Source organism: Papaver somniferum, chromosome 2 (genome assembly GCF_003573695.1).
Source record: "Papaver somniferum cultivar HN1 chromosome 2, ASM357369v1, whole genome shotgun sequence".
Lineage (NCBI taxonomy): Eukaryota > Viridiplantae > Streptophyta > Magnoliopsida > Ranunculales > Papaveraceae > Papaver > Papaver somniferum.
Genome location: NC_039359.1, coordinates 112,165,366 through 112,184,957, shown reverse-complemented (window position 1 = coordinate 112,184,957; position 19,592 = coordinate 112,165,366). Strand labels below are relative to the sequence as shown.

General features: G+C 35.7%; 2 protein-coding genes and 1 pseudogene across 2 annotated transcripts; 2 read left to right on the top strand and 1 right to left on the bottom strand.

The window, feature by feature from the left end:
- Positions 1 to 2,453: 2,453 nt before the first annotated feature.
- On the top strand, positions 2,454 to 9,652 carry LOC113348821 (vesicle-fusing ATPase-like). The gene is made up of 21 exons (XM_026592699.1): positions 2,454 to 2,794; positions 3,359 to 3,454; positions 3,548 to 3,629; positions 3,796 to 3,846; positions 3,931 to 4,101; positions 4,247 to 4,401; positions 4,498 to 4,606; positions 4,847 to 4,946; positions 5,026 to 5,081; positions 5,766 to 5,831; positions 5,940 to 6,022; positions 6,396 to 6,529; positions 6,735 to 6,945; positions 7,275 to 7,406; positions 7,503 to 7,563; positions 7,652 to 7,711; positions 8,005 to 8,063; positions 8,160 to 8,247; positions 8,419 to 8,541; positions 8,811 to 8,876; positions 9,154 to 9,652. The coding sequence occupies exons 1-21, from the start codon at positions 2,610 to 2,612 to the stop codon at positions 9,298 to 9,300; spliced, it is 2,235 nt and encodes a 744-aa protein (XP_026448484.1). The 5' UTR covers positions 2,454 to 2,609; the 3' UTR covers positions 9,301 to 9,652.
- Positions 9,653 to 10,496: 844 nt separating this feature from the next.
- LOC113351762 (LOB domain-containing protein 24-like) lies at positions 10,497 to 11,312 on the top strand. The gene is made up of 2 exons (XM_026595697.1): positions 10,497 to 10,655; positions 10,953 to 11,312. The coding sequence occupies exons 1-2, from the start codon at positions 10,497 to 10,499 to the stop codon at positions 11,289 to 11,291; spliced, it is 498 nt and encodes a 165-aa protein (XP_026451482.1). The 3' UTR covers positions 11,292 to 11,312.
- On the bottom strand, positions 11,285 to 13,490 carry LOC113348820 (annotated as a pseudogene).
- Between the last annotated feature and the right edge of the window lie 6,102 nt (positions 13,491 to 19,592).

Below are 19,592 nucleotides of genomic sequence, written 5' to 3'. Positions count from 1 at the left end.
AAAATTCAAAACATCTAAAGGCCTTAAACAAAGGATCCTCTCTCCTCTCTCCCGTTTCCCATTTCTCTTAGTAGCTGAAATCCTCATGAAATTACCACAACAAGCAAGAGATAGGGGTAGAATAAATGGATTCTCTGTTTCACAGGGTGAAGAGATGGTGACTCATTTACAATTCGCATACAACACCATTATCTTCTTAAATGCTGACACAGAGGAAGTCAGACACTTATCAGTTATACTTATGATTTTTGAAGCCTTAACTGGCTTGAAACTAAACCTTGAGAAAAGTACCATGACAAGTATCGGGGCAAACTCCATGATCAGAATGTTAGTCGAGGAATTGGGGGTGCAAATTTGAAAAATTGCGTATCAAATACTTGGGTCTACCACTTAGAGCCACTCTAAGATCTTATTCAGTATGGTAGATAACATTATAAAGAATGGAGCACAAACTGGCAATATGAAAAACAAAGTACTTCCCTAAAGCTGACAGACTAACACTCATCAGAGCAACTCTCACGGCATTACCTACTTACTATATATCAGTCATAACTTTACCATCACAAGTGAAGAAGAAGATGATAAAAATTATGAGAAGATTTTATTGGGGAATTAAAAGAAACAAACTTAAGATGTGTTGGGTCTCATGGGACAGAATGTGCAAATCCAAAAGAAGTGGAGGCTTGGGAATAAAGAATCTAAGAGTTGCTGACAAGACACTTCTATCTAAGTGGATATGGAGATATACTCGAGACAAAAAATCTCTGTGGAGAAGAATTATCCAACAAAGAACAAGTAAACAAGAGAGCAATCTCATACCCGTAGACATGAATATTTCACTAGGTAGGGGTTTGTGGAAAGGTATGTTAAAATCTAAACTTTTGTTCAAAGATAATGTGCTCATATCCGTAGGTAATGTAAAAATTCTATATTTCTGGCATGACAACTGGTTGGGTCAAGGACCTTTGAAGGAATTATCCCCCTATATGAACAAAAGATCAGGAAAAAAAATGGTGCATCATAGATGAATGCATAGACAGACAAGGGAATTGGGAACTTAAATTGAGTGTTTTAACTACTTCAGAGATGAGGAATGATTATTTTGGGCTAATGAGAAGTATCGGATCTCCACCAGCATTATCTATTGAAGAAGATTAAGTTAGATTCTTTGGATATTCAAATGGCAAATTCCCCAATAATAAATGTTATGAAATATTAAGTGGACATCATGGTGCACCTGTTGCAGATTTTTAATAGTCCATACGGCTTAACGACATACCACCAAAGGTTTATATTCTACTATGGTCATCTTTTCACAACTCCTTACCCACATTAACAAATTTGCAACATATAAATATTACAATTCTTAACAAAACTTACAAGTCATGTGATACAGAAGATGAAGATACTGACCACATTTGGTTTCATTGCTCTTACACTAGAGAAATTTGGTACTATTTCATAAAAGATTTTAACATATCCTGGTATATGCATGATAACCTACAACACAATTTTGAAGCTTGGGATTTGAGTGTGCTTTCTGGCAGGTATGACACATTATGGAAATGACTTCCTTATGCAATCATATATGCCACTTGGAAGGAAAGGAACACAAGGGTCTTTGAAGGAAAGAAGAAGCAAAGTGATGATATAATTCTGGAGGTGAAGGCATTGCTAGTGTTATGGGCTTCGACAATTGATTTGTTCAACTGCATCCCTGTAAGCAGCATCCTCTTTAGTTGGGATGCTGTTATGTTTTAATTTTTCCTATCTATTGTCTGTAAGTGATGGTTGGTTCCATTCTTTATTCAATAAAAATTCAACCTTAAAAAAAAAGTACAGTATGCCATCTTAAGAGTACATTTCCATTTCCATTTATTGCTCGTATTGGATTTATTTGCCTTTTCAACGTGAGGCAATGCAACCTGATTTAATTAGGTTAATTACTAACCTTTAAATCTTGCTCACAAAACAGGTTTCAATAATAAAGGTTAATAAAATTTTCTTGGATATTCGACTTATATTAGGATTGAGATTTTTTTTCTAGATTTTCAATAATGAAATCTTCCATAATAATAGTTTCTAACTTGATAGTTTTTTGATTTTGTTAAATGAAGATAAACAAAAACGTAAATAGTCATAATCATAGTCAATTAGCTTTTTATAGGTGATATACATAGAGAAAACCATTATAGATAATACATAGAAAAACCAGAATTTAAAAATAAACGGATTTTAAAAATTGTGAAGGAACCGGAAATGGGGAAAACCTTACTTAAATTCTTAAACATTCGTGAATGCACTGTCATGTTGGCAACGTTCTCATCTTCATTGCCATGTCAGTTACAACTTCGTACCGGCCCGGTGCACCATTCTCCCTATTATAACAGTCAGAAGGTGTTGACCATTAGCCATGACTAAGACATCCAAAATAGATTTCACAATTCTTTCGTTGCTAAGAGGGAATTTTCTTTGTTCTTCTTTTTCTTTTCTTCTCTCTTCCTCTATTCCTCAAACTTTCCGTGATCGAATATTTCTAGTTACACAACACAAGTCTTTCTCCATCTCGTTAGATTTACAGTGTATAATTTTCAGATTCTGGATTTAAAATGGCGGGGAAATCATGGTTTGGTGCATCGGCAAATATTAACATGATCGTTACAAACACACCTGCTGCAGATCTAGCTCTTACAAATTTTGCTTATTGCGCTTCTTCTGAAATTAGCAAATTTGCTGTACCTGGCACTGGTCTCGCTCTCGCACTGATTGCCGATTCGTTCGTACTATCTCTCTCATATCCTTTTTTTGTGAAATTTATACATTGCTGATTTGGTTTAATTTCTCCTGCAGATTAGTATTATTTTCTCTGATCATGTTGTTCTTAAAGAAATGTTTGATTGTGTAGTTTTATGAATTAGGTTATATGATCACTTGATTTACTCAATGTTTTGAGTTTCATAGATCAACAATTAATTTATAAGTTGTCATTGTTTGAAATTAGGGCTTTGTATGTAACACATTACCAACAGTTTACAGAGTAAGTATTTACCGCTTTACGGTTTTCTCTGGATGTATAGATAGTTGCATTAAGCCCTACCCTGGGTGAATAGGGGGAGTATATATCAAAATATGTAGCGATTAATAGAAGAAAGAATGACTGACTCCTTAGAGAATTAGTTCCGCCGCATAGTAATGGAGTTGTATCTTTTGAGTTAGGTTGTCACATTGGTATGTCAATGATTACATTCCAAATTCTGATGATAAAAAGATTCTGAACTAATATAATAAGGCAATTGGTTAGTTCTATTTTAAATTGTCCATGGTCAATTGCTCTTTTGTGCCCTTAATCAAGGCATACTGTTCATCCAAGTGTACACGAAGGTCATATTGCACTAAATGCCATTCAAAGAAGGCATGCAAAAGTTTCTTCCGGGGATACAATAGCTTGCAGCAGGTTTAAGCACAAACTTTTCCTCTGGGCATATGTTAATGATGTTTTTGGACTCTTGCAAGTCTAATAATATTTCCTTTGTTGAATTCTGTTTAGATTCATGCCACCAGAGAATTTCAACCTGGCATTGCTTACACTAGATCTGGAGTTCGTGAAAAAAGGAACAAAAAATGAACAGGTATGATGTTTTGTCATATTTATTTGACATCAACTTGTATATATCTTAGCCGTGTTTCGTTCCTGGTGTGTTTCTACAACTCATCACTGCCCATGAGCTTTTGATCAGTCTAATCACTAATAAATCTATGAAGGGCAAGCAGGATTAATATGTATTCTTTTCACAGATTGATGCTGCTCTTCTATCTCACCAGCTTCGAAAGAGATTTCTTAACCAGGTATATTCCTAGTCTTTGTCTCTTACTGTTGTCTTCCATATCCAATTTATATGGGAACTTATTGAAAATTCTTGTGGGAAACAGGTTATGACAGCAGGACAAAGGGTTTCGTTTGAGTATCACGGTACCAATTACATCTTCACAGTTAATCAGGCTGCTGTAGAGGGGGAAGAGAAATCGAACAACCTTGAGCGAGGGATGATATCAAATGATACGTACTTTGTCTTTGAAGCATCCAATGCTACTGGTATCAAGGTCGTGTTTCATTTTCTTTGTAACATGCCTGTTTTTTTTTTTCTCTCTCTCTCTTTAATTTAGTAAGTTGTCTTCTGATAGTTTTTGCACCGGTTATGCATCTGGATAAGTTATTAAACTATCGTACTTACATGGAGATATGCAGATTGTCAACCAACGTGAAGCCGCCAGCAGCAATATCTTCCGGCATAAGGAGTTTAATCTCCAGTCACTGGGTATAGGTGGTCTAAGTGCAGAATTTGCTGATATCTTCCGAAGAGCATTTGCTTCCCGTGTTTTTCCTGCCCATGTGACCAATAAGTAATCTCCGCTCAAAAGAAATCTGCGTTTCCTATTTAACTGGTTATGTTTTTGTTAAATCTGAGGTTATAAATAACAATGCTTTTGGTGTCCCAGACTTGGTATTAAGCATGTCAAGGGAATGCTGCTTTATGGGCCACCTGGTACTGGAAAGACTCTTATGGCTCGTCAAATTGGCCAAATGTTAAATGGGAAGGACCCAAAGGTATAGAGTTGACTCTTTTGCTTCTTTTGCTTCTTTTTTTTTTTTTTTTTCTAATACGTACTTATATATAGACTTGAAGGAAATTATATTTTGTGTGGACTATGTGGAGACTTCAAAATAGTTCTCTATTGTTCTTTGGTTTTCAGAAAAAATATTATGAATAGCTTTTGGACTAGGTTTCAGTGTTAATCTTTATCTTAAACCTACAATTCCGTAAATTGATTTTTTTGCGTACTCTAGATTGTGAACGGGCCTGAAGTGTTAAGCAAATTTGTCGGAGAGACTGAGAAGAACGTAAGGGATTTATTTGCTGATGCTGAGAATGACCAAAGGAATCTAGGTGAGAAAGTAATTGTATATAGTAAGTACGCTTAATGTTTGTCCGTGACAGTGAATAATACTTCGCTTTCTGCTTTCAGGGGATCAAAGTGAGCTGCATGTTATCATATTTGATGAGATTGATGCTATCTGTAAGGTAGGGAGCTCATAAACCTTTAGACTCTCTTTTCTTACCATTAATTATACATTACTCGCCACCTTAAGGTAGACTTGATAGCAGCAGACCTTCTAACTTTAGGCCACTAGTTTTGTTCTTTTTCGCATTTGGTATACTGATTGACTTTTCAGTCAAGTCAATCTAATAAATAAGCAAATTCGGGTGCTATACACACTAAAAAGTGGTTTAAAACAAGAATCTCTATTTATCCAACACATCTTAGAGATGTTTGCGCTTTCTTACAGAACTGTGTCAGAGGCCAGGCATATCGGCCCCAGTTCCCTAGCAGGACAAGTGTGAAAAAACATATGACATGGGAAATTGTGCTCCTTAGTTGTAACCTTAATCACCAAAATACCATGTGGCTTTGTTGGCTGGTTGGAAGTTTTGATCTATACATGAAAACACTGCTTACTTTATAATGTTGATTACCCATCACAAAATCAAAATATGCGTGACAGTACTGGTACATAAGGACTATGTGTATTTGTTGTAAATAAATAAATAATTCATATTGAAATTAAGTGCAAAATATGTTAACATGGATGGCTATGGAGGGTACATCTTGTGTGTACATAAGGACTATGTGTATGTGTTACACTTGTTTAATTTGCTTTAAAGTTCGTTTGTCGTACATCTTATGCTTACTTTTTGAGATTACAGTCAAGAGGATCAACTAGAGATGGCACTGGAGTTCATGATAGCATTGTGAACCAGCTCCTTACGAAGGTTAGTTTATAATTTCAACTTGTTTCCATGCCAAGTAGAATCCATAGTTCTTTAACAATTTCTCATTAACCTTGCACAGTCTAATCAAGCATTTGTTGTTCCCTTTAGATAGATGGTGTGGAGGCTTTAAATAATGTTTTGCTAATTGGAATGACCAACAGAAAGGATTTGTTGGATGAAGCTCTTCTGAGGTGAATCTCTTTTTCTCCCTCTCATACAGGCAGACACATACTCCTGCACATAATCATAATGCTCAACTTAATGCTTACTCATATATAATCATACAATACAAAGGCAGATAAACTTCCACTATCCCTGGTTGGTTCTCGTTACAATATGATACTTTGGCTTTAGAATACTGAAATCATTGGAAACATAAGGAAGTGTAATTAAGAAGTATGTAGTTATAGAAAGCAATATTGTTATGATATATCAGTTTCATTTTGGTAGTTGATGGGCTTGATAGCCTGTTGATTTAACCACAACTTTTTTGGTTCTACTTTTTAAACTATCCATCATTTGGATCCAATGTTACTGTTTTACATTTTAATTTTGTATTTGTAGGCCTGGAAGATTGGAGGTTCAAGTTGAGATAAGTCTCCCTGACGAGAATGGTCGTTTACAAATTCTTCAAATTCATACCAATAAAATGAAAGAGAACTCCTTCCTTGCTCCAGATATAAACCTTCAAGAGCTTGGTATGTGTTTCAGTGAGCTTTGATTTTCGAAAATGACAGCAACTTTGATATACCTATCTCTGATACTCCATTTAGCCTCATATCTTTTCCGATGTTAGAACTCCCCTTTTTAGCCAAATCCGCTGGTTCAGCGGTCTCTAATAATCATTTGCATGACCCAAAAATTAAAATCGGTTCGCTAATCATATTTATTTTTTGGATGCAGCTGCTCGGACAAAGAACTTCAGTGGTGCTGAACTTGAAGGTGTTGTTAAAAGTGCCGTATCATATGCCTTGAACAGGCAATTGAGCCTAGATGATCTTACTAAGACAGTGGATGAGGAGAGCATAAAAGTAACTATGGATGACTTTCTGCATGCTCTTCAGGAAATCATTCCTGCTTTTGGAGCCTCCACAGATAACCTTGAGCGGTGCAGGTATGTTTATTTTTTTAAGTTTGATTTCAACTCTAATTTTATGAATATTAGTTAGGCTTCAAACACTTTGACCCTCTTGATGTTGTTAAACTTCTCTTTTCAAATTGTGTTCTCACCAAAAGTGGTGGGGAGATCGGGAACTTGTTGCAATACGTAAACTTCAATTACCCTTCTTAGTCATTTCTCAGTCTAAAATGAAACCTTAACTAGTTAAACAATGTGGAATTAACATGCTTTGTTCAAAAATATTTCCTTAGGCTTCAATACAGTTTATCATCCTCCAGGTAAAGGGAACTGGTCATCTGAAATTCTCCACTTGTTATTTGCAGGCTAAACGGAGTGGTGGACTGTGGTGAACGACATAAACATATCTATCAGAGAGCTATGCTACTAGTGGAACAGGTTAAAGTGAGCAAAGGAAGTCCACTAGTAACATGCCTCTTGGAAGGCCCAACTGGAAGGTATTCGGAGCCTTCTTGCTCGACGTGCCTTTGGATTTTGGTTATCTCTTCTATGGAATTTTTCGTTTCTTACTTTAAAGCTTAATTATTTGGCAGTGGTAAGACAGCAATGGCAGCTACAGTCGGTATTGACAGTGATTTTGCTTATGTGAAGATTGTAAGTTCCTCTTTCTCTTATTGATATTGCTTGCAATTCTTTCCTCTTCATGTATGTTCCCAACCTTAAAGTCTTGTTATGCAATCAGATCTCAGCAGAAACAATGATTGGTCTTAGTGAAAGCAGTAAATGTGCACAGATCGTCAAGGTTTGTTTGAGATACCTAAAACTAGCCTCCCAATTTCATCATTTGACATATTGAATTTCTTTTTCTTTCAAAAGGAGACCCTGTTTTGACCTCTGAATTTGTTGCTCTTATTTCCTTGTTTTAAAAATGCAAGTTCCACTAAGTTCTTGCTTCTTGGTTAAAGAAGTGATATGGGCTGTTTCCATTTCATTGTAGTTCACTGGGAAGTTGTTGACTCCCTGTTTATCGACTCTGATGTCGTGGTCTCTCTGCTAAATCAGAAAGCCTCGTTACTTACAAGGTCTTTGTTTCAGGTATTTGAAGATGCCTACAAGTCACAGTTAAGCATAATTGTCCTGGATGACATTGAAAGGTGATTCATGCTGGTTTCAACCTTATGAGTATATTTTCACACGCCTTTTCTTATCTCAAGGACTGATATCAATCTTATAAACTTGATAACTGTTAGGTTACTGGAGTATGTTCCCATAGGACCACGTTTTTCAAATTTGATTTCTCAGACACTCATGGTTCTCCTCAAAAGACTTCCTCCAAAGGTACTCTGGTGCCATCTCTTTACATGCAATTGTCCTGCATGTGCCAAAACGTTCATTACTCCCTTTTTGAAGCCTGTTTTATCATCATTCGGATTTATATTTAACCTTGTCTGAGTTCTTGTCTTCTTACTGTTCTCTGCATTCTCAGCCCTTCAATTTGTTTGGTCTCAGGGGAAAAATATGCTGGTGATTGGGACAACAAGCGAGGTGGACTTCTTAGAGTCACTTGGTATCTGCGGTGCTTTTGCAGTCACATACCATGTGCCAATTTTGCGAAGTGAAGATGCTAAGAAGGTTAATTTTTTGGTTTTAAGTTTATCAAAAAAAAAAAAAAGCTCAATTAATTATCTTATTCAGTAGAAAATTATAAAATAAACTCGAGGGCTTAGTTTAATACCGTCATTCAGAGGTTTTCAACTATATCAAGTGCAAATGGCATAGACAACAGTTTTATCGACTCCACAAACTAATTGTTTGCTAATAGCTTTTGGGTGCTTCCACCCTTCTAACACATTTCGTTTAGGTGGTCTAATTTATTTTTTATTCTTTCCTTTTTTTTACAGGTGTTGGAACAGCTAAAAGTATTTGCTGAAGATGATATTGAAGCAGCTGCTGAGGCCTTGAATGATGTAAGCTAGATTCAGAATAACATACTACAATCTATTTCCCCCCTTCGACCAAAACTGCTAAACATAAATAGGAAGTGGTTTTCAAAAATATAGGATGGGTGGATTTATTGAAGCCTTCATTCATCACATTGTTGCAAAATAAGATTGTGTGGGGTTTGTAGTTTCAAGAGTACATTCAGTTCCCATTAGAGAGGCAAAGAGATTTGCTTATTTAGATTGTTTTACATTTCTTAATCTTCATTCTGATCATTTTGTCATTTTATGTTTTTGTTTTCAGATGCCCATCAAGAAGCTTTACATGTTGATAGAAATGGCTGTTCAGGGTCCACATGGTGGATCTGCAGAGGCTATCTACTCCGGTAAAGAGAAAATCAACATGTCTCATTTCTTTGATTGTCTCGGGGACATTGTCCGCCCCTACTGATTTGTTTGTATACATGCTACACTTGCTGTACATCTTCTGATGAATCCCACTAAAGTTTGTAATTACACTTTAGGTTTTTTTTTCACGTTTATTTCTTTCGCTTCATATTTTTGAACATCAGGAGTTTTAGGTTACCGCATCTCCATCTCGTCATTTTATAGCTGCTTTTTCTTCCCCTATCTTTGATATGTAGGTGGTGGTTTTAGATGGTTTTTACTGAACCATTCGTGAGTTTTGGTTTTCCATGTAATTTAATGAAGTAGACAACCTGATGAGTTTTGATATATTGTATGTAATTTAAATTTACAGACCGAGTGAAAAATTATTATAGAAGCCAATTCTTTTCATGCAATTTTTGCTAGTGATGTATATCTTATACTGCAGATACATCTCTGCAACTTTATTGTGGGCAAGTAAACCCCAAACACTTGAACTCCTAATAATGGAGATAATGGATGTGAAGTACGGAACACTTTCGTGATGATAAAAGTAAAGATGATATCGGTATCTGGAGTATCCAATCAAATCCGGTTCAACTTTCAAGCCTAACAACAAAAAGGATAAAATCCCAGGAAGGCAGGAACCATCCTTCGGTTATAGTAATTTTTATACAACCTATTAGCACCTTACAGTTGAATGTATCTGTTAGATTCTTACTTGATGCATAAGATGCAACGAAAAAACAGAAAACTACTGGGGGGCACCACTGCCCGGATTTAGTTTCCCATATGACTGTTCCATGCCTGATGTGCTGGGAAAGCAAAACAAGAGGAGCTGCCCTCATAGGCAGGTGTTGACATGGTGTAACAACAAGCTTGCAAAATTGAGAAAACCAGAACTACTTTGGGCCTTTGGGGAAAGCCGACACGAGTTGGAGACATATTGCAATAAAATCATACCATGCATGCCACCTTTATTCATTTCCATAAATACAAATTTTTTCATAATTTACTTCAAAAATTTACCTTATTTAATTTACTAGCCGTTAGATACAATCCTTCCTTTCTCTTACTCAACATATTCAAAAACAAAAAAACCTTCTTTATAAACTTAAAAAATAATAATCTATCGGAAAAAATTCTTACACAGATTCTCTGTCTAGATTTTCTCCTACTGAAACATATAGCAAAAATATTTTTGAGAATATTGGAGATTATGATTTGATATTTGTCTACAAATAAGAAAGAATACATACCATGATCCCAAGTAATACTCGTTGTGCAGCTTGCAAACATTTAAGAAGGAAATGTCCATCAGATTGCATATTCTACCCATATTTTCCATCAAATAATCCTCAAAGATTTGCTTATGTTCACAAAATCTTTGGTGCCAGCAACATTAGCAAAATGCTCAAGGTATTACTTTACTTCCCAATTTTGTGTCACTTATTTCTGCTTAAAACTTTGAATATTCATACAACGATTGTATGTCCTTTATGATGTAAAATCCATCTGTTGCTTGAGTATTTTTAATATAAAGATACTATCACACTAGATGCGTCCTAGTATCTAACTAAGTAAATGTGAATGCTGCAAGAAGCCTCTAAGACCCAAAGGGAAATGAATAATTTAAAATCTGTAATTTTTCTTAGTTGCCTTCTTCAATTACTTAATACTAAATTTTTTTTTTTTGGGTGCACAATTATTATTCAGCAACTTCCAGAGCATCAAAGAGCTGAAGCAGCAAATTCATTATATATGGAGGCTGAGTTTAGAGTACAAGATCCAGTATATGGATGTGTTGGTGTAATCTCTGACTTGCAACAACAAATTCAGACTACACAGTTCCAACTAGCTGAAACCCAAGCTCACATGACTTTCAGCAAACCCCATCAACCAAATGAAGACCAACACCAACTACAGCAACAACCGTATCCACCGCAAACTTTCTCACCGTTGAGTTCTGAACAGATTGGAGTAGAGGGTACCAGTCACAGTTTCTTGAACAACACTATGTTGCATCAATCTCCTCCTCTCCCTGACAATCACTAGTGCTTCGTTTCGGTTTTTTCACTTCGGCCTCGTATCATTTAGATTTTGCTTCACTTTCATGTAAGTTTTTTAAGAGTTAATGGTTTAGACTTTAGAGTTGTTAAATGTGCTTATCATCAAAGAGCTAAAGAGTACATTTTTGCCTCAGTTAAGAGGATCGTTGCTTTGCATATAATTTTTATGTCACTTTACGCGTAGTTTACCTAGCTAGATAGCGAATAATAGCAAAAATCGAACACCTCAATCATATACTTGACATTAATTGGCAATGAGAAGTAACTCAACTGAGGCAACACTAATCTCTTTTCAACAATAATCGTTATTGAATAATATAAACCTTTACTTAAAGCAAAGTTCTTCACAAGTCTTCTTTGATTGAAAATTTGCCCTTTGAATTGTTGCTAGTTTGCATGACTGTTGAGTTATGACCCTATAGATGGTTGAAGTGTTACCCGGAATGATCCCGAAATCATCATTGTATTCATTCATATCTTCAACCAACAACTGCCAAACTAATGTCCCTGCCCCGGCTCCATTGTTCGTGGCAGATTTATAAACAATATCGTAAATCATTTTGTAAAATGTATCTCTGTGAGAATGCTCAAAATTTATGTTCTTGTCTGATAGTCCGAATTCAGTAAATAGTACAGGCTTCTTCAGGATTCTGTCTCCGTCGGTCTATGTGAGAAACTACCCATTTCTCGACGTATTTTAGTTTTTCTTCTCGTGTTTGATCCTTGAACCTACAAAAGAGTGAAATATTTTCAAATACTTTGATTTAAATTTTCAATGATATATGGTATGATCCAACAGTAGCTTACCAATGGTCAGGATATATATGAACAGAGGTGAAATCAATGTTAGATATCTTGGAATTTCGAAGAAAATCAGAACCAGACTTGCTTGCCCAATTTCCCGGGTTAACACTCAATTTTGTTGTGCTTTCTGCTGGACCATAAAATCCTTCAAGACCCACTGTCACCAAATGATTCCTGTCTATTGATTTCACAAATGCCGCCATTTCTTTTATTCAATCCTGAAATTCTTTAACATATAGCTAATCAAACTCTGAGAAATAATCTATGTTATGCATTTTTATTAACATGAAAAGAAAATACTAGTCCACTTACTTGGAGAGTGTCACCAGAAGGATCAGACGTACACCGCGGTTCATTTATCAATTCCCATGCAAAGATTGTGGGATCATTCTTATATTCAATTCCAGTATAACTGTTCTTCCTTTTCAATATAGTCTGCAATGATACAAGAAGCATAAAATCAAGTTGGAAGTTCGAATTTTCTCATAATAATCCAGATATATAAAGAGTTAGAGACAAAGGGTTTGGTTACCACGTACCTTCACGTAAGTTTTGAAGTACTTGCGGATGTACGGATCCGAGAAGAATTCATCATTGGGAGTACTCAAGCCTACACCTTCTTGTAATGCCCATTTTACATACTGAGTTTTCCCTCCAAATGCTTGTAAATCATTAAAAGCTAAGAATTAGTCGAATTCCATGTATTCTTGCTTCTGCAATTACATAATCCAGTGCCTGCACCCAAGTGCCACATTATTATAACAAAAGTAAAGAAAATACTTTAAACAACAACAACACAATACACACATAATACCTTGAAAACGCGCTCGTCGAATTGACCAGGGGAGATTTCAAGTGCATTATAAGCTCCATCATTAAATGCCCATGTTCTACAAACTGTTAACCCATCTTTGCACCAATTTTTAACATTGAACTAACCCTCACTCTACTGTGTTCTTCAACAGCTTGATCCATTAACCAATAAGAATTCCAACCATTCACATAAAATGCTTTCTCATCCAACATAAACTGAGTCCCATTTGTTCTGACAAATCTTAAATCGTCATCTTTTGCATCTATGTAATCCATTTTGAAATCCGTATATGCAATGTAAATGAAGACAAAACAAGATACAATTCCAAAAATTGAAAGCCCAATCCCTTTTCCAATCAGCATTTCCCCTTTTCAAATATCCCTTGACCACGAATTTCCTCCACAAAAATCATGAACAAGTCAAGCACTTGCTACCTAGATAAAAATGACTAAATCTTTTATCTAGACAATAATACCATAATGACTTAGTTCAATGCATACTAATATTTGGTTTATTTGTAGGGAAGCAGATTTATAAGTTGTGCTTTCATTGATGAGTAGATTAATTCACCTACTTTCAATCTCACTCTACGCTAATAAAATGAAGCACACACAAGTTATATGATTGAGGACCAGATAATAGAGAGAGTTTGGTGAAAGGTTGGATCACCTTGGTTTGGTAAGCTAACTGGTTACACAAGTAACACACCTTTCCTTTCATCTCATCTCATTTCTTTCTACCAAAACAATAACCAATTACAATTTGAATCCACAAAAAGTAAGTAATTGTAGCTAGAACTCACCATCTTTTTGTGACTGACTAGCTGGTCGACCACATATGGTTTACCCAAGACTAAATGTTTTAGCAAGTGTTGATATACCAAAATTAACATGGGTTGGGTGTTGGGAAATTGGCACCCGAGCACAGTGGAAAACATGATCACAAAGGGTAATTGGTGATTTGAATCAAATATGGGAGAAATAATAAGAAAGAGACAGAAGATAAAGAAGCACACAAAATATATGTGGTTCACCTTTACATGGTACATCCATGACCAACACCTCCAGAAAAACTTCCATTATAATCAAAGACCATTACATGCTCTTTCCACAACCCAAGACAAAACCCAAAGGAGTAAACAAGACATACCTGAGAACCCCATCGAAGAAACCATAGAAACCAATTCTCAAACCATTCCTCGAACCAACCTCATGTCTTTTCTTCTAAACCTTCTTCATACCTGCTACTAACAGAGGAGAAACATAGAACTTTTCCCGAAACCCAAAACACTAGAACACCAAAATTCTCTCTCTACAAGTTTTTATCTCACACAGACCTTCATAGTAGCACTCGATCCTCCCTACCAAAGAGACTAAAATCCTAAGCACGAGGATTTACCACTCTTGTAGGTTGGATGTCTACAAACCTACAATTCTAATCCTATATATATATATATAGAACACAAACTTGGCCACCAAGTATTTGTCTCCTATTAGGAAACTAAACTCTTTCCAAACATATTTTCTACTCCAATTAGGAAATCAACCTCAATATGAAAACAAAAAAGTTTGGTGACTATCACTAAACCAAAAATATTTATATTGATTAAACAGAATATCCTTTATACTCTACTTTATCTTTAATCATCGCCGGATTTGGGAGATTGATAAATGAGTCTGTTACGAGAACAAATTTAGTCCTTTGTTGTTTCAGGTTAAGATCCAAAGGATTTGAGAGCGGAAGTCTTCACAATAGGTGAAGCGACTCAAGATAGTGGACGATGTCTTGGGATTCAGTGCGTAGACCAGACTGTGCAGGGATACTGAAGAAACTGAGTAACTGTGGGTAGTTTACTTGGTCTCAACCATATGAAGTTGCGGTAATCAATTTGTATAGCGTCTTAATTCTGAGAGTATATAAAATTAAATTAAGTCCCGGGTTTTTCTATTAAGCAGTTTAGCTCATTAAAAAAATCTTGTGCATCATGTGATTACCTTTCTTTCTTCATTATAATTGTTATTATAATTAAGTAATCATACTAGTACGTTAATCCACTTGGTAATTGATCTTATAGTTGTGTTCAGTTTCGAACTAGACTATTTTCCAAGTTACACTTTGTTGAAATAATTTTTTGACGGTAATTATTTCTGCGAAATTATACAAGGTGGGTCAGTATGATAGGTTGATACGAAAATCTTGTGGCGTACTTGGTACCCTCGTCATTTGAGACTCTGAGTTTGACAAAGAGTTTGCACAAAATCTCTCAACCGTCAAATAGTTCTCATCCAGCGCTAGCTATATTGTGTGAGGTATTTGGCACTATTTTGATTCAAAAAATTTGTATGGCTTAATCCAAGCCAAAAACAGAATTGGATAAATATAAGAAAACAAGTATATTTTCTCAGGTGTAACTTGTCTACCCACGTTTTCTTCTCATTATATTTTGCATGGTTCCAGGTTTTATTTTTAGAAAAATTCATCTTATTATTTATTTCTCCATCATGATGAAGTTCTATATTTGTTCGCGTATGGTTATCAGTATATATTACACCAAAATGGAATTCTGCTTTATCTTCTGTAAGAACTTTAACGGGTATGTTATTTTTTTTCTCTCTTTAAAACTTAGGTTCTCGCACTTAGATTTCTTAGTTTAGAATATGGTTTATTTGTGATTAAGTATGTTCCATTCATGTTGTTAGTATAAATAAATATTAATATTCAGTTTTCCAATTAAATTCAGAATAGATCGACTATGGATGAGTTTTCTAATATTTTCAGTTGTGGTGATAACCAATTTCTGAATGCTGAAACTTGGTATTTGAATGATTTTTAGAACGAAAAAAATGATGTTAACAATTTCGAGAATCCATACGCAGGAAAGAAGTTCAATACGCGTAAATAAGCGCATGAATATTATACCGAATATGACCGAAGAAATGGTTTTTCAGTGAGGATTCGGCCAACAAGAAAAACGCGTGTTGGTGTGGACAAATGGTCTATGCTCACGATGGAAAGAAAAAGAAATAATAGAACATATAAGGACTGGACAAAAAAGGGAGAAGTTGCAATACCAAAAACCATTACTACTTTCCTCCTTAGTGTTCAGCTACCACTGCATGTCTCTATGGTTCTTTGAGATACTTCATCAAAGCCAACTATAGGAAAATTCGTTCACCCACTTGTAAAGTAATTTGAAGATTAAGATATCAATGAATTGTGTGCCAAAAAAACAACAACACTCTATTATACGTTTGTATATTATTTGATAATTGGTTCACATTCAAGACCAAAACCGAAATAAAAACAAATTTAACTGAAACTAGGAGATCCATAATTATATTTTCGATACTTATATGTAACACCCACACTTTTCGCATGACGCATCCCCAAAGATGCATCATTGAACAAGATGAAGCCTCATCTTAAACCTGTGGAAGCATTAATAATGCTACATAACGATTATGTTATGAAGCATCACTGTATGTATTTCCTTTCACCGACAAATCATCACTGTTTGTATGTCATTTCCCCGAAGAAGCATCACTGCTTGTATTCCATTCCTCGAGGAAATGGTACTCAGTGAATGGAAAAATGGTCTAGAACTTTAAATTATAAAAATGTCATTAACGAATATATAGGGAGAGGCAGTTGGTTGAAGGTGCATTAATGAGGAATTCGCCAATAAGCTTATAGCTTAGCTGGCAAAACATATATGACACAGAAGCATCATTATGACAAGTTGCTTACCCAAGGATGTTTACTCGAGGAAGGTACTTGGTTTGTTGGGTTTCCTCAAGGAAACATCAGTTATGCACGACCTTGTGCGTATATCATGAAAGGTACCCTTTTTAGTCTATTGGACTAACCTATGCTTGGCTTTGGCATTGCAACATGATCTAGCCTTAATTGCTTGTCCCAAATACTGAAATGAAACATAATACATAAATTATCTATCGTTCGTTCTATCGACATCACTTATTATATGTATTAGAGTCTCAATATCATTGGGACACCTTAAGCATGCATGGCACATCAAAATATTAAATGGAAGCATGCGCCATCAAAATGCGTTAGTGAGAAAGTTATACGAAACTAAAATATTGATTCACAACTATTATATGTCTCTTCGAAGCATAACCCATCAAAGATATTAACCCAAACATGAAATTATCAAATAATGAGACAAAAATAAATTATGAACCTAACAATTACGCTCAAAGGTTGCTGTAACCGGTGAAGCAACAACTCATATCATCGTTAAATGAATAAATAAAATCATAGATGTAATCTATTCAAACCATAATAGTCTTTTGATAAATATCATTCAATTGAAAATAACCTAATACTCTTAAATGGTTTCAACATAAACCCTAGCTACAAGATTTAGCTAGACATGACTTTCTTAAAATCCACATATATATCAAATATAATGACTGACTAATCAAGACGGAAAGGAAAATGGAAAACAAAAATTCAAAGCCTGGCCGCAGCTTTCAGTCGCCTCCAGTCTTGGCGTTCGCCTCCTCTTTCCTCTTTGTCTCTGTTTACGGCCCTCAACCGCTGATCCCCCTTTTCTATTTCTTCTCGAATCATATATATGGGTGTTGTTGGGAGTTGGAACTCCGACTAAGACTAACAAGCCAAAAGCCCAGTCCAATACTATCCGACGTCCAAAATAAGACTTTCACCAAACTTCGACCACTGCCTAATTCTGTCCATCTAAATATCGGTACCACCTCCTTCTTATATACCTGACCTTCTTCTAACTGCAAATGCCAACAACCATTCAACTCGATCAAACACCTTCACGCTTTGACTCAGACGCCGAACCAATCTTTCTTTTTCGCAGCTGTTCATTTTCTTCATTGAGAACATCGACCATGACAGCAAATGGCTCGTGCAAAACTGCTTACTCCTCTCCATCATGTCTGCGATTTTACCCGAGCAGCTAGCTTCGCTGCTGCCAATGAATTCTTTTGCCTGTAGCTGTTCCAATAATAACTAGATCCTTCCTCCACCAGTTACAATGGCACTATTAAGAATAAATTCGATCACCGAAGGCTGGATGTAGCAATCATCATCTGCCTTTGATAGGCACATTTTTGTGTCTTATATAATCTCAATTGTATATATTATTAGTGCTCGATTTTATATTTATTATGGCTTTTTATGTCCCTGTAGGTATTTTTGGAGAAATAAGCTTTTGCGGCGAAATTGGCTAAAAAAGTGGTTTTTGCGCTCGTGGGAGAAAATTACTATACGGACTCTCACTTTGGATAAGGGGTAACCTAATTACAAAGGGGTGACCCATTTCCAGGCATCTGCTAAAGGGAGACCAGCACAGGATAGGGGGAGGTCACTTTCTTCTCAAATTCGAATGAAATTTTGGCGGGAAAAATATCCAGCAAAGAACCAAACTTTGGGTTGGATTTCGAAGGTGTTTTAGAGAGATTCAATCGCTGAAATTTGTTGGGCTGGACGTGATTGAGCATAACAGGCTTGGTATGTGCGCTGAAATCGATCAAATTGGGCTGGATAATCCAGAAAAAGGAAACAGAGTTTGAGTTTTGCACGGAAACTTTGTGGAATTATTTTAGGAATTCCAGGGAGACTAAAGGCGTGATATTGTTTCCTAAGGTGATATTCTATCTAAGGAAGAGTTTCAGATGATTTGGAAGTCTTAGAAACGCTTAAGGAAATCGGCAGAGAAGATTATTTCCGTGGCTTGCACGAAAAGAAAAAGAGAGAATTAATCGCTATTTTTAGGTTTCTGAGCAGTATAAAAGGTGTGTTCGAGTCCCAGGGAAGAGGACGAAGTGATTGGAACAGTCGCAGAGGAGTTTGTAACACCACAGAGCTGAAGAGATCGAGTTGCAGGAAAACCCGCGTTTCTGCTGCTGCTGCTGAAGAACAAAGGTTGCAAATAAGAACAACGTCTCAAATTTGTAATGCTGCTATAATGACTTCTTTGTAACAGTCAGTCCTTTGTTTTGCAACACCAATACACCGTTGCAAACAATCAGTGTTATAGTTTTTCATCTTTTAATCAACTTTTGAATCATAAACAAATATTTTGAGCAAGTGATTAATATGAGAAGCTAAACCCCATTGCTGAGGCAACGGAGGAAGCCATTTTCCAATTATTATGTGGTAAATTCTATTTAATTTAATTTTTGTAATTCTTTTATGATTATTTGCACTGAACTGAAATCGAATATATGATTCTGATTAAGTGGTTGTGTTCTCAATTGATGGGTCATGCTTAGGTTAAGTCTTTTGATGGTCCATGCTTTCGATTTACAACTATTGTTTTGAGAATCTACTTGTCTAGGCAGAAATATTAGAATCACTTTAAACGTAAAGAGTTGCATAAATATTGACTAGATAAATCACATAAAAATTGGAGATTGGTGGAATCCTGAGTCTCAGTGCTTTTTATAATCTTGAATACAATTTATTTTTAAGTTTTCTATTTTAATTTGAGTCTAAAATCGAGTCTACAAAATCCGATTTGAACGAAATTTACTACCACTTAAAAACTACATCAGCCTTCCACTCAATCATCCATGAAGAACTAACCCAATTCATGCTTCCCTTGTTGCTGTTGTAAGGCCGGCCATAGAACCATCACAACCACTGCCAGTTGATGCGAAACATCAACCATCTCCA